Raw genomic sequence first — 14,064 nt, 5'->3', positions numbered from 1 at the left:
ATAACATTGTACATTCGCCAAAACATAATATGAAAGAGGTACAACATTACAGATAACACAGCTAATGTCACAACTTTTTCATAATTTTACATTGCATGCCATCAACAAAGGAAAGAAAACCACATCTCCAGAACTTAACTGTAAAGAGCATCCCAAACCACAACCAGAGACCAGACACAATCCCAGCAATCACACAATAGTACATCCAGTGGTCCTTCTCTTCACCATTTGTCTTATCCGGTGCAAGTGAAGTATTGTCACACGAAATGTTTAGAGGAAATCCACAGAGCCCAGAATTGTTGGAGTAAATCGATGGGTCTGTGAAGGTCTGAGTCTGACCCCCAACGGGTATCTTGCCTGACAAAAGATTGTTTGAGACATTCAACACGCCGAGCCCTGATAATTGTGTGATGCTTGGAGGAATGGTTCCTATAAGTTGATTAGATGATAGATCGAGGGACTCAAGAAGAGACATGCTACCAATGTCTTTGGGAATGCGGCATGACAGATGGTTTCTTGATAGGTTTAGGAAGCGAAGGCCCTGAAGATTGGTTAACTCTTCAGGGATGCATTGTGATAGCAAATTGTCTGATAAATCAATACCGGCTAATAATCGGATTGCGTTTGAGAAAATATGCTGTTGGCCCTTCCAGATTATGCCGAGCCTATCATCACGTTTATTCCAATAGAGGTGTTTTATAGTTGAAAGGTTTTCTGGATGCCTCATGGACGTCAAGTTACCGAAGCCTATAGGAATCGAGCCAGTCAAGCTATTGTTGGACATGTCGAGCAGCTTAAGTTTTGAAAGCTGTGATAAACCTAGAGGAATTTTTCCAGTGAAGTTGTTTGATCTAAGGCTAAGGATTCTAAGCTTTGGAACTTGACTTCCGATCCATGGAGGGATAACACCAAAGAACATGTTGTTCCCCATGTCCAGAGTGGTCAGTGACTTGCAACCCTCTAGGACTGGCGGGAAAGCACCAACAAAGCCATTTCCGGCGAGATAAAGTGACCTAAGAGAGCAGTGGTGGGTTGCCACAGCCACGGGAATTTTACCTGAGAAGGAGTTGTTTGATAGATCCATGAACTGCAGATCCTTGAGGTTCCACCAGCAGTTCGGGAGCTTCCCCGTGAGCCGGTTGTTCGACAGGTCCATGAACGCCAGAGAGTGGAGGTTACACCAGCAGTCCGGGAGCTCTCCGGTGAGCAGATTGTTGGACAAATCTAGAATATCAATGGAGAGGAGCCTGCAGAGCTGGTGCGGGATGTTACCGATGAGGCTGTTATTGTAGAGCCGGAGGTCGTAGAGCCTGCACATGTCACCGAGCTGCGGCGGAATGGAGCTGCTCAACCTATTGTTGCTGATGTCGAGGGCGACCAGCGAGTCACAACCATCCAAGAGTGGGACAGTTCCAACAAAAGCATTTCTGGCGAGATATAGTGATGTGAGAGAGCAGTTCTGGCTTGCTGTAGCTGCCGGCAATTTTCCTGAGAAGGAGTTATCGGACAGGTCCATGTACACCAGAGCCTCCATGTTCCACAAGCAGTCCGGAAGCTTCCCGATGAGCCTGTTGCTTGAAAGGTCCATGACTCGCAGAGACTGGAGGTTGCACCAACAGTTCGGGAGCTCTCCACTGAGTTGGTTGTTGCTCAGGACCAGCAAACTGACGGAGACTAGACCGCAGAGCTGGTGTGGAATGGAGCCGCTTAATGTGTTGTTGCTGAGGTCGAGTGATTCGAGGGAGCTCAACCTCGAGATGCTTGCCGGGATGGTGCCGCTGAGGTTATTGTCGTTGAGGTCCAGAGTTATGAGCGCCGGGAAGGCCACGGTATCGAGCATACCGAGCCCGCCCGAGAGACCGAGTCCCTGGAGCCATAGACTCGTGATGTCTTGTTTCTCGCAGTACACCCGATCCCAATCACAAACCGGCGTGTCCCGGGCCCAGTTGGAGAGCGCAGCTGCCTCGATGAGGCTGGCCTTCCATGCCAGCAGTGCATCGGCCTCCGAATGCACCACGGTGCCAATAGTGGCCGCCGGGATGGTGGTGGTCGCCAGTAGGAATACAGCGGCAGCAGCGGCGAGGTGAGCGAGGGCGCCTGGTCTTGTCATGGTTGTCCCAGACGTAGGGAAAAAGTCCAGTCCGAAGAGGATCACACACTGGATCGCACGATATATAACAGACGTACTGGTGCCGACGTCGAGCACACACTTTCTAGCTTGGCTTTACACGAGTGTCCTTGCCCTCGTCGTCTGTAGCATACGTACGGCCGGCAGGTAGGCACCGAAGACTACAGGGCGACGAATGGCACCACAAACAGCACTTACCAAGGAAGGTACACACACACCTACCGATCATCCAAATGTCCATCACATGCCAGTTCTGAAGCTTAGTATGGAGTACGTTGTGCCGAAGTTATTTAACATACGCAGGCCGGCAGGTACAGCGATAGGCCGACGACTGGCGCCTCCGATCAAACGACGACAAGCAGGTCTTTTTTCACGTGGGGCGTGTGGGCAGCCTACGCTGATTATGGTCAAAAATCAGTCAGAAAAAAAGTTGTTAGTTCATTTCCACAGGCGTCAGAATCGGTAAAAGAGCGAAGGTGGTATTTGCTAGCGTTCGACACTATTTGAATCATTGTGCATGCCGAATTTCTGATGTTTGTCAAGTTTCTTTTATCCGGAGCTCGGCATTAGAAAACATCTGCCGAGTAATTTCCGAAGTTTGTCAAGTTTTCTTTATCCAGAAAACGTCTGTCGACTACACCGATAATTGAACTCGGCAGTGCTGCGTAACTTGGCAAACATCAGAGTTGCCAGTGAATCAAGAAACTCTACGAAGTTCAAGCTTCGCCGAGTTCCAGTGTAAAGATACTCCGCAATGTTGCGCCACGCCAACATCCAGGCGACGGTACCATGACTCGTCCTTCTTATACTCCAATAATGGATTGAAGTGCTTCAATCCCATAGAATTAGCACAGAGCGTTTGATGCCAATAAAAACAAAGAAAGTAAAAAAAAAGTTGGAGTGAATGCTAGATTCCCAATGAAATATACTACACACGTTACCAAAGGAAAATTTTCTATAGGATTCAGTCCTATGAATCAAACAACCGATGTAGAAAAAAATCATAAAGATTCTAACCCTTCAAAAATCCTACGTAACGAGGGGCCTCCGGTGCCTCCATAAGGCGGCGGCGCCGCGCGTCCTCCACCGGGACATCAAGTCCAACAACATCCTCCTCAATGACAGGGCATGGTCAAGTGCCTGATGAACTATGGCGTGGCGAGCTCCTCCAGCTTGCCAACGCGGATGCTAGGCACCTTCGGGTACTTGGTGCCCGAGTACGCCATCGTCGGCAAGGCGTCGCTCAAGTCAGACTTGTTCAGCTTCGGCGTGGTGGAGCTGGAGCTCATCACCAGCCGGCAGCCCATGCACAAGAGGGGTGGCGGCACGGACGAGAGCCTAGTTATGTGGGTGACGTCGCGGCTGCGGGACAGCAGGCTTGTGGTGGCTTAGCTACCGGACCCGACGCTCAAGGGCGGGTTCCCGCCCAAGGAGATGCATACCATGGTGTAAGAATATTGGAAAGCGTTAAACCCTTTGCTCGGACCGCACTTATATTTATATGGGCAATGCCGTGGCTTACAACAAGGAAACGATCGATAGATCGATTACAGGAAGGTCGGTAAAGAGAGAAGAAGAGATAGTGAAGAGATACAAGCTTAAACATGAGGAGTTTTCTCTCTATACAACTCTATCTCTATACAATTATTCCAACACTCCCCCTCAATCTAACCCTACGAAACTCCAAGGTTGAGATTGAACTTGAATTCATCCAGCCTTCTCATAGTGAGAGGTTTTGTAAAGCCATCAGCCAGTTGATCACTAGTGGGTATAAACTTTATATCAAGCAGTTTGCGAGCTACTCTTTCTCTGACGAAATGAAAATCAACCTCAATATGTTTAGTGCGTGCATGAAAAACAGGATTAGCTAAAAGATAGGTTGCACCAATATTATCACACCATAATCTTGCAGCTTGTGGAGTCTTAATACCGAGCTAATAAAGCAAAGTTTGAATCCACATGACTTCAGCAGTGGCATTTGCTAGAGCCTTATATTCTGCTTCAGTACTTGACCTTGAAACTGTAGCCTGTTTCCTTGCGCTCCATGATATGAGATTTGTTCCCAGAAAAACAGCAAATCCACCTATGGATCTCCTATCGTCAAGACATCCTGCCCAATCTGCATCTAAGTATGCAGTCACAAGCATAGACGAAGACTTGACAATTCTAAGTCCAAGTCCTTCTGAGAACTTTAGATACCTCACAATTCTTTTAACGGCAGTCCAATGAGTAGTTGTAGGTGCATGTAAATATTGACACACTTTGTTTATGGAGTAATAAATATCAGGACGTGTAAGAGTCAAATATTGTAATGCACCCACAACACTTCTGTAGTTTGTTGCATCCTCAGGTCTGAGTGCTTCTCCACTATCAACTGTGTAAGAGTAAAATATTGTAATGCACCCACAACACTTCTGTAGTTTGTTGCATCCTCAGGTCCGAGTGCTTCTCCACTATCAACAGTGAGTTTCTCTGAAGTAGAGATTGGTGTACTTATAGGTTTGCAGTTTTCCAACCCTACTCTCCTGAGTATGTCATGAGCATATTTCTCATGTGAAAGAAGTATACCATCTTTTATCTGTTTGACCTCTATGCCAAGAAAATAATGAAGATCTCCTAGATCCTTAAGAGCAAACTCCATCTTTAAATCCTTAAGCAAACAAGTGGTCGCATCTGAACTTGAACTAGCAACAATAATGCCATCAACATATACTAGAACATAGATAATGACATTTCCTTTTTGATAGAAAAACAATGAGGTATCTGCCTTAGATGGTGTAAACCCAAGTTGTTGCAACTGAGTGCTCAATCTTGAGTACCAGGCTCTTGGGGCCTGTTTCAAAACATATAAAGCTTTATCTAACTTGCAAACAAAATGAGGTGAGATTTGTTCTCATAACCTGATGGTTGCCGCATAAAAACCTCTTCTTCCAGAACACCGTGAAGAATCGCGTTCTGAACATCTAGCTGCCTTAAACTCCAACCCTTGGAAACCGCAATAGATAACACAACTCGGATAGTAGCTGCTTTAACAACAGGACTAAAAGTATCATCATAATCAATACCAAATCTCTGCTTGAAACCTTTTGCAACTAACCTTGCCTTATATCTGTCTATGCTTCCATCAGATTTTCTCTTAATTTTGTATACCCACTTGCAATCTATGACATTTATGCCCTTTGTTGGTGGTACTAGGCGCCAAGTTTTGTTTTTCATAAGTGCTTCATATTCAACATCCATGGCCTTTTTTCCATTCTTTACTAGCAAGTGCATCATGCAAATGAGTTGGTTCACCCATACTAGTGAGAAAGGCACGTTTAATTTTATCATACCTTATAGTGCCATCGGTGTATTCCTTCTTCTTAACAATACCGGACTGGGATCTTGTGTGTCGAAGTGGAATACCTGGTGCATCAGAACCCTCAGCAGAATTCGCAACCACAGAAGATCCGGCCGGATCCGTTGTACCAGACCGATCTGGATCCGCTGCGTTAGATCGCTCCAGATCCCAGGAGACAGGGATCTCCCTCGTGATCGACGCTCCACTAGAACCACGTCGCGGGTCGCCCTCGCTGATTGCCTCCTCGGACGCGCGGGGCGAGACGTTGGCACTGGGCCCCGCGCCTGTCGCCTGGTCAGCCACCAGCCCATCCACCACGCGCGTGGCGCTCGGGGAGCCGCACTGGCCCGTGCTGGCTCGGCTAGAGGGGCCAACGATGCCTGGGCTGTCGGCGGCTGGCGCGTGCGACGTGGAGGGAATCGCCTGGGATCATGCGCCTGCCACCCTGACGCAAGGATTTTCCTCGGATCATGTTCTGCTGCTACCCAAATCTTCCTGGGATCCCATGACAACTTTGGCTGCATTCCTTTGCATGAAATCACGCCCTGAAGCTACACTTTTATCATCAAAAATCATATTTTCTTTAGGATTAGTCACATGATCAGCACTATTTAACTCACCCCCGTGATCTGGACTAGACATATACTCTGGAAAAAGTGCAATTTCTGCACGAAGTAGAGCTCCGGCATTTGGAAGAAGCTTTTCAGAAGGGAATATTGTTTCATCAAATATAACATCACGAGAAATATAGATTCGTCCAGTAGAGATTTCAAGACAATTGTAACCTTTGTGAAGGTTACTATAACCAAGAAACACACATTGAGTAAAACGAAACTCAAGTTTGTGATGATTATATGGACGAAGATTAGGGTAACAGGCACACCCGAAAATTCTCAAGGAATTGTAGTCTGGTTTTTGATGAAACAATTTTTCCAAGGGAGTAATATGTCCAATCACTTTACTAGGAAGACGGTTTATAAGATAAGTGGCAGCAATAAAGGCTTCATCCCAATATTTTAAGGGCATGGATGCATGAGCTAGAAGGGATAGACCTACTTCGACAATGTGGCGATGTTTACGCTCAGCGGAGCCATTCTGCTGATGAGCATGAGGGAAAGAGACACGATGACTAATACCAATATCACGAAAGAAAGAGTTGAGTTTCTCATACTCTCTTCCCCAGACACTTTGGACTGCAATAATCTTTTTTGTTAAACTGACGCTCAACAAGTTTCTGAAATTCTTGGAAGATGGAAAGAACTTCAGATTTAAACTTAAGCAAATATATCCAAGTGAACATGCTAAAGTCGTCAATAAAACTAACATAATATTTCTTTCTTCCAAAAGAATCTCTTGCATGACCCCATACATCACTAAAAACAAGTTACAATGGAGCACGAGACACACTATTTGACCTAGGATAAGGGAGTTGTGACTCTTTGCACACAGACGAGCATCACAAACAAACTCAATATTTTGACTAGATGATAATGGAAGATTGCCTTTATTCACTACTTGCTTGACTATGACCGAAGAAGGATGTCCTAATCTTTGATGCCATCTTGCCAAGGAGGGATTGACGACGGAGTAGACTTGGTGATGACGCTTTCGACTAAGTGCTCCGGATGTGATGGGATACAAACCTCCAATGCATCTACCGTGCCCCCCTGCCTCCTCGCCGCCGACGCCATGCCCCTCACCGTCGCCGTCCGCCGCCCCTGCCGTCGCCCCCGACCGCGCCGTCGCCGTCGCCGCCCCGTGCCCCCCTGCCTCCTCGCCGCCGATGCCGTGCCCCTCCTCGTCGATCGCCGCCCCGGCTTGCGTAATTTCCTAATTTAGAATGTATAGTTAATTTAGTTGTATAGTTAGGATGTATAGTTAATTTAGATGTATAGTTAATTTAGTTGTACTTAATTTAGATGTATACTTTAGATGCAAAAGTTAGAATTTTTTTCTGTTCATACATTTTTTTGGTGATATTATTGTTGCATATGCAAAAGTTTGTGTGTTCATATATATGCAAATAATATGTCAATTTTTTCATATAATTTTTATGATTTTTTTGTTGTAATTTTGTTCATAGAATTTTTATTTTGTTCATAGAATTTTTATTATTTTTTTCTGTTGTAATTTTGTTCATATTGTGTAGGAATCTGAACGTTATGTATGATCAAAGTCATTTATGTATATGTTCATATTTAGAAGAAAAAGAAGGAGAGAAAAAAGGAAAATAAGAAGGGGAAGAAGGAGAAGAAGAAGAAGAGGAGAGAAATAACAGGAGAAATAAATAAGAAGATGAAAAAGAAGGAAAAAAAAAGAAGAGAAGAAGAAGGAATAGAGGAGAAGAAGAAGAATTCTTCTTGTTCTCCTCTATTATTCCTTCTTCTTCTCCTTTTTTTTCTTTTTTTTCTTCTCCTTTTCCTTTCTTCTTCTCCTCTTTTTTTCTTCTTCTTCCTCTTCTTATTTTTTGTTATCGGGTATGTCGTTGTCGACATACCCCCCTCCCCGATAATTAACTTTTAGTAATTAGTACTACTTAGAAAGTGTTTAATGGAATTAGTTAGAACTAGGTAAACTTGTTTATTTTTAGTAAGTACTACATTATTCTATTTATAGTAAGTGCTTAGTAATTGAACTAGTTGATTTAATAAAACTGGTTTATTTTACTATAGAAGTAGTTTATTTTTAGCAAGAAAATTAATAGAACTAGTTTATTTTTTTAGTTAAAGCAATTATTCCCGCATCGACGTGGACGATGCCTATCCCGCATCCTCGTCGTCGAGTCGGCGGCGGACGACACCTGCTTGACCAGATGGGCCATGTCCGGGACTGGGCTCCGCCGGGGTGGTACTGGGAGGCGCTACCTTCCGGGGGGCGTAGCTTGGTGAGGAGCCAGCCCGTCGTTGACCCGATCCTTGTTTGGCGGCGGTCGCGTGGGCCAGTGACGGTGCCGAGGCTTCCGGACACCGCGGAGGTGGTACGTCACCGTGTCAGCAAGGAGGACGAGCACGTCCGTCGCTACATGGTTGCGTTGGAGGGCAGGTTCGAGAATACCTGGCAGGTTCTTCAGGGATCTCACTGGAGCTATGATCATGTGATGGTTCCTTCCCTTTGGGTGTCCACCGCCCGCGCCAACACCCGTCGGGCACTACGGTTCTAGCTGTACTGGCGATATGTATGATATATAGTATTCGACGTGTATTAGTGTGATAATATTCGATGTACGGACACATGGAGATGATGTAGTTTTTCTTATAATTGAAGGCATCCTAATTTGAATACTACTTTATTTTGCGATTTGATTTTTCTTATTGAATGTTCAAATTGGAGAGCACTATGCAAGGCATATGCATATGATTAATTGAATAATAATGATCTAATTTAGTCTTCGAATTATGAACGTATAGGAAATGTCATCGTCGGACGACGAAAGTCTCCCGGGGGAGTGCGACTGGTGCCACGACGATCGAGGTGAGTGCGACAGGCCTCACCTGGATGATGGTCGGCGCTTCAGCATTAAGCTCGAGGAGACCTTCGAAGTTGAAACGGTACACAACGACGACAAGTGTTTTTTTTTCATAATTAAGCATGACTTCAACTATTTCAACGTGTAATTTTTATCTTTTACAATTCGAGTATAGTTTATCCCATGCCATGCAAGACGCTATGTCTTGGAGAGGATGGATTTTGAAGACCATGAAAATTTTGAAACGAAGAAAATTCATCTAAGGACCCATCATGATGTGGATTTTGAAATAAAGTTGTATAATGCTGAGAGCGTAACTCATTTTGGTTGCAAAAATTGGGAAGCATTTTGCAAATTGTATGGTTTTGATGAGGGTATGCTTGTCACCATGGATCTTGGTGATCCTGAAATCGAGCAAGACAATATGGACATTTGGGTCCTTGTTGATACTCCTCCAGTTCTACCGCTATGTGAGTTTCTCAAACATAGTTAATTATTAACTAATTTATATTGTTCATTTCAAAATAGTTGACAGCTTATTTCCATTGACAGCTTATTTTGAAGTATCAAAGAATGTGCAGAAGATGGTAGATAGAACTTACTACACCGATGGCTCTGAGTTAACTTACAAGGAGAAAACTCATCTGGTTGGATTTTGTAATGATCTTGAGAATTACAATATCTACAATCGAACTCCTCAACATTATGGTCAATACGTGCCACTAGTGCACGTGTTGAACTATGGTAACTACCATGGAGATACCCTGGTAAGTTTTTTTACTATTACGACATCCGTGCATCTTTTTGCATACTTCTAAAACTAGTACATCATTGCTTACTACGAAGTTATTACTATGTTTTTCAACAGAGAATCTCAGAGGATTGTGTGCCTCATTTGATGTATCAGAATGGCGGCAGCCTTCGTGTTTTGAACATATATCCAGGTCATCCTACGAATCTCAACTGTCCATACCGGATTTCTAAAAGAAGTGGAGACATGACAATCAAAGGATGGAAAAAATATATGGACAGTCGTAAGGAGCTTCTTGGAAGCAAAAGGAAGCGAGGCGCAAGAATTGGAGACAGGATGATCTCCATTCTTCATAATGGAGAGTCAGGGTCTATATTGTTTTATGCTATTTTACCTTAAGTGTGTTTAGGTCCTACCTGATACTGATGATCATGTGCTAAGAATAATTATGTAGGGTTGGGTTCGATGACTATGAGGATGATGATCGTATGACTTAATATTAATAACGAGTAGAAGTTGTATGATGATGCTTGATTAATTAGTAGGACTTGTTATTATATATGATGATGTATGATGCGAGCATGCATGAGTTATTATATATATATCTGCGGGTGAAATGAACATAGCAGTAGCGTAGGTAAACCAAGGATGAAGATATAAGAAAGGACACTTCTCTCTATTAGCTAGCTAATAACAACCTAAAAATAACCCCCTAAACCCCTAAAATAGCCACTTTTTTTTAAAAAAAAAGAAAAACCTCAGCTCCAGCCAGATGCTGACGCGTGGAAGCCTATTGGTCCCGGTTTATGTCATCAACCGGGACCAAAGGCCCCCCTGCCTTGGCTGTCGGCACTGCCCACGTGGAGGCCCATCAGTCCCGGTTCTGGATTGAACTGGGACTAAAGGGTCGGGACATTAGTACCGACAATTTAGTCCCGGTTCAGGAACCGGGACTAAAGGCCCTTACGAACCGGGACTATAGGCCCTTTTTCTACCAGTGTCATTATATTTCAAATTACCTTGTGTATCCGTAGTCGACAGATTTTGTGGATGTTTCATGGAGTTCAAGTTGGCAAAGCCTATAGGAATGGAGCCAGACAAGCTATTATTTGCCATGTCAAGCAATTGAAGTTGCAATAGCTGTGATAACTCCGGTGAAATTGTTTGATTTGAGCCTAAGAATTCTCAGCAATGGGAAGTGACTCCCGATCCATATAGGGATAGAACCATAGAACATGTTGTTCCCCATGTCCAAGGTGGACAACAAATTGCAGCCCTCTAGGACCGGTGGGAAGCCACTGACGAAGCCATTTCCGGCGAGTTAAAGCGAACTAAGAGGGCAGTTTTGATTTGCCACAACTGCAGGGATTTTACCTGAGAAGGAGTTGTTCGACAGATCCATGAACTGCAGGTCCTGCAGGTTCCACCAGCAGTCTGGGAGCTTCCCTATTGAGGATCATCTTGTGGTCCTATCTTTTTGTATGAAAAATTAAATAAAATCAATCATGGACGTACTTGTTGGTTAGGAGATGATCTGAATTCACATAAGAGGACACACGGTGCTGACTTTCTTGATTTTTTCCTCATGCAGGAGTACGTCGCTTGGATGTTTTAAATCACCATCGTCCTCGCTTCCTCGTCCACCATTGAAGCACGCCTACTTGTCCATGCAGTCCTATGAGCGACGACTGAGGCAGGCCGCCGGCACCCCACTGCTTAGTTCCGCTTCTGGCATGGGTGTTGGTAGAGCCAGGAGTGTCCGGGAGAGTAGAGGATCTCCGGCCATGCAGACGAAGACAAGAGGAATCACAAGGAAGTTACCAAGATGCATGCATGACGGCGGCAGCGACCGAGGCGTGAGAGATTGCATATCTACAGGGACGTGGAGCTTTAATTGATTGTTGGATCGTAAGATATTGCATATGTATGGTTTTGTCTAGATCGTGTATACTCCCTCCTTCCATCTATATAGCGCCTAATGCGTTTTTCAAGACCGCTTTTGACTATTGGCAAGCTTAATAGTACATGACATGCATAATGTGAAAATTATATCATTGAAATCTCCTTTCACATACGAATATGACGGTATGCTTTGTGTAAGTTGCATGTCATATATTATTGTTCAAATATTTGGTCAAAGTTAGCCTCGAAAAATGCATTAGGCCCTATATAGATGGAAGGAGGGAGTAGGTTTTTTTAGGTTAAGGGCCCATCTTGGTTTACGAAAATCTGACGGTTATAGCTCGTTGATTGGAAAAAGGACCACCTAATTAATGGTTAGATGTTTCTAATTATTATGGAATTTTTTAGTATATTCTCTTTTTCTAGTGAGTTTGTCAAGCACTTTTTATATATAATAGAATAGATATCCGGATCCTTTTCGCAAAAACAAGAGTGTCTTGTGTAAATTGTGTGAAAAGCGTCGCACCCTCTTGAAGTGTGCACGTGTTATATATATAGATGGGGCTTATCCCATGGATATGCATACATGAGATTGTTACATCTACGTGAGGATCACATAATGGAAAGCAGAATACACAAAGTAAACGATATATAAACTGAACGAAATCCCCTCTGCCTCCCAACCTTCTTGATGTCTTCCTGGGATCCCTATGGATACGCACGTTAACACTTTTTACACACGTCGGTGTAACAAAGTTAAAAAAACATAACTAATATGACACATTCTTTGTAAAATTACATTGCATGCCATCAACAAACAAGAGAAAACCACATCTCCAGGTCTTGATTGTAAAGAGCACCCCAAACCACAACCAGAAACCAAACACAATCCCAGCAATCACAAAGTAGTACATCCAATGGTCCACTTCTTCATCATTTCTTTCATCCGGTGCAAGCGAAGTATTTGCACACGGAATTTCTAGAGGAAATCCACAGAGCCCTGAATTGTTGGAGTAAATCGATGGGTCGGTCAAGGTCTGCATCTGACTCCCAACAGGTATCTTGCCTGACAAAAGATTGTTCGAGATATTGAATGTGCTAAGCGCCGTTAAGCTTGAGATGCTCAGAGGAATGTTTCCTGTAAGTTCATTAGATGACACATCGAGGCACTCGAGAAAAATCAAACTACCAATGTCTTCTGGAATGTTGCATGATAGATGGTTTCTTGATAGGTTCAGAAACCGGAGGCCCTTAAGTTTGGTTAGCTCCTTAGGGATGCACTGGGATAAGAAATTGCGCGACAAATCTATACCAGTTAGTAAACGGAGGTTTCTTTGGAAAGTTAGCTCTTGCCCCTTCCAGTTTATGTTGATCCTATCCTGGTATTTCGTTCCGTCGAGCCGTCTCGGAGTCGACGTATTTTCTGGATCCCTCATCGAGGTCAAGTTTCCGAAGGCTACCGGAATTGCTCCAGTAAAGCTATTGTTTGCCATGTCGAGCAACTGGAGTTGTGGAAGCCGTGATAGCTCCAAAGGAATTTCTCCGGTGAAGTTATTTGATCGGAGGCTAAGGATTTGCAATGATGGAACTTGAATCACAATCCATGGAGGGAGAGCACCAAAGAACCTATTGCTCCCGATGTCTAGGGTGACTAGCAACTTGCAACCCCATAGGACCTGTGGGAAGACACCGCTGAAGCCATTTTTGGCAAGATACAGTGACTTGAGAGAGCAGTTGTGGCTTGATTTACCCGCATGGATTTCACCTAAGAAGGAGTTGCTGGACAGGTCCATGAACTCTAGAGCATTCCACCAGCAGTCCGGGAGCTTCCCAGTGAGCATGTTTTTGGATAGGTCCATGAACCGCAGAACTTGGAAGTTGCACCAGCAGGCTGGGAGATCGCCCATGAGCTGGTTACTTGATAGATCGAGTACCCTGACGGAGAGGAGCCCGCAGAGCTGTGACGGAATGGTGCCGACAAGGTTGTTATTGTAGAGTCGGAGGCCGGTGAGGCTATTGATGTCACCGAGCTGTGGCGGGATAGTGCTGTTTAAACTATTGCTACTGAGGTCGAGGATTGCTAATGAGTTGCAACCCTCTAGGTGTGGGAAGGTTCCACCAAAGGCATTTTTGGCAAGATTTAGGAAAGTGAGAGAACAATTGTGGCCTGCCATAATAGCTGGGATTTCACCTGAGAAGGAATTGTTGGACAGGTTCATGTACTCCAGAGCTTGCAAATTCCACCAGCAGTCCGAGAGCTTCCCAATGAGCAAGTTTTCGGACAGGTTCATGAACCATAGAGCATGAAGGCCGCACCAACATCCTGGGAGGCCCCCAGTGAGCCGGTTGTTTGACAGGTTGATGTACCGCAGAGCCTGGAGCATGCACCAGAAGTCTGGGAGGTTCCCTGTGAGCTGGTTTTTTGACAGGTTGATGTACCGCAGAGCCTGGAGCATGCACCAGCAGTCTGGGAGGTT

General features: G+C 44.5%; 2 protein-coding genes across 2 annotated transcripts; both read right to left on the bottom strand.

Annotated features, from left to right (window-relative positions):
• Positions 1-67: 67 nt before the first annotated feature.
• Positions 68-2,110, bottom strand: LOC119345851 (LRR receptor-like serine/threonine-protein kinase GSO1). Its single transcript, XM_037615708.1, has one exon. The coding sequence runs from the start codon at positions 2,108-2,110 to the stop codon at positions 68-70; it is 2,043 nt and encodes a 680-aa protein (XP_037471605.1).
• A 10,247-nt stretch (positions 2,111-12,357) lies between these two features.
• Positions 12,358-14,043, bottom strand: LOC119345853 (receptor-like protein EIX2). The gene has a single exon (XM_037615711.1). The coding sequence runs from the start codon at positions 14,041-14,043 to the stop codon at positions 12,358-12,360; it is 1,686 nt and encodes a 561-aa protein (XP_037471608.1).
• Between the last annotated feature and the right edge of the window lie 21 nt (positions 14,044-14,064).

This window comes from Triticum dicoccoides, unplaced genomic scaffold, assembly GCF_002162155.2.
Source record: "Triticum dicoccoides isolate Atlit2015 ecotype Zavitan unplaced genomic scaffold, WEW_v2.0 scaffold31534, whole genome shotgun sequence".
NCBI lineage: Eukaryota > Viridiplantae > Streptophyta > Magnoliopsida > Poales > Poaceae > Triticum > Triticum dicoccoides.
This window is presented reverse-complemented; position numbering and strand designations above follow the sequence as displayed.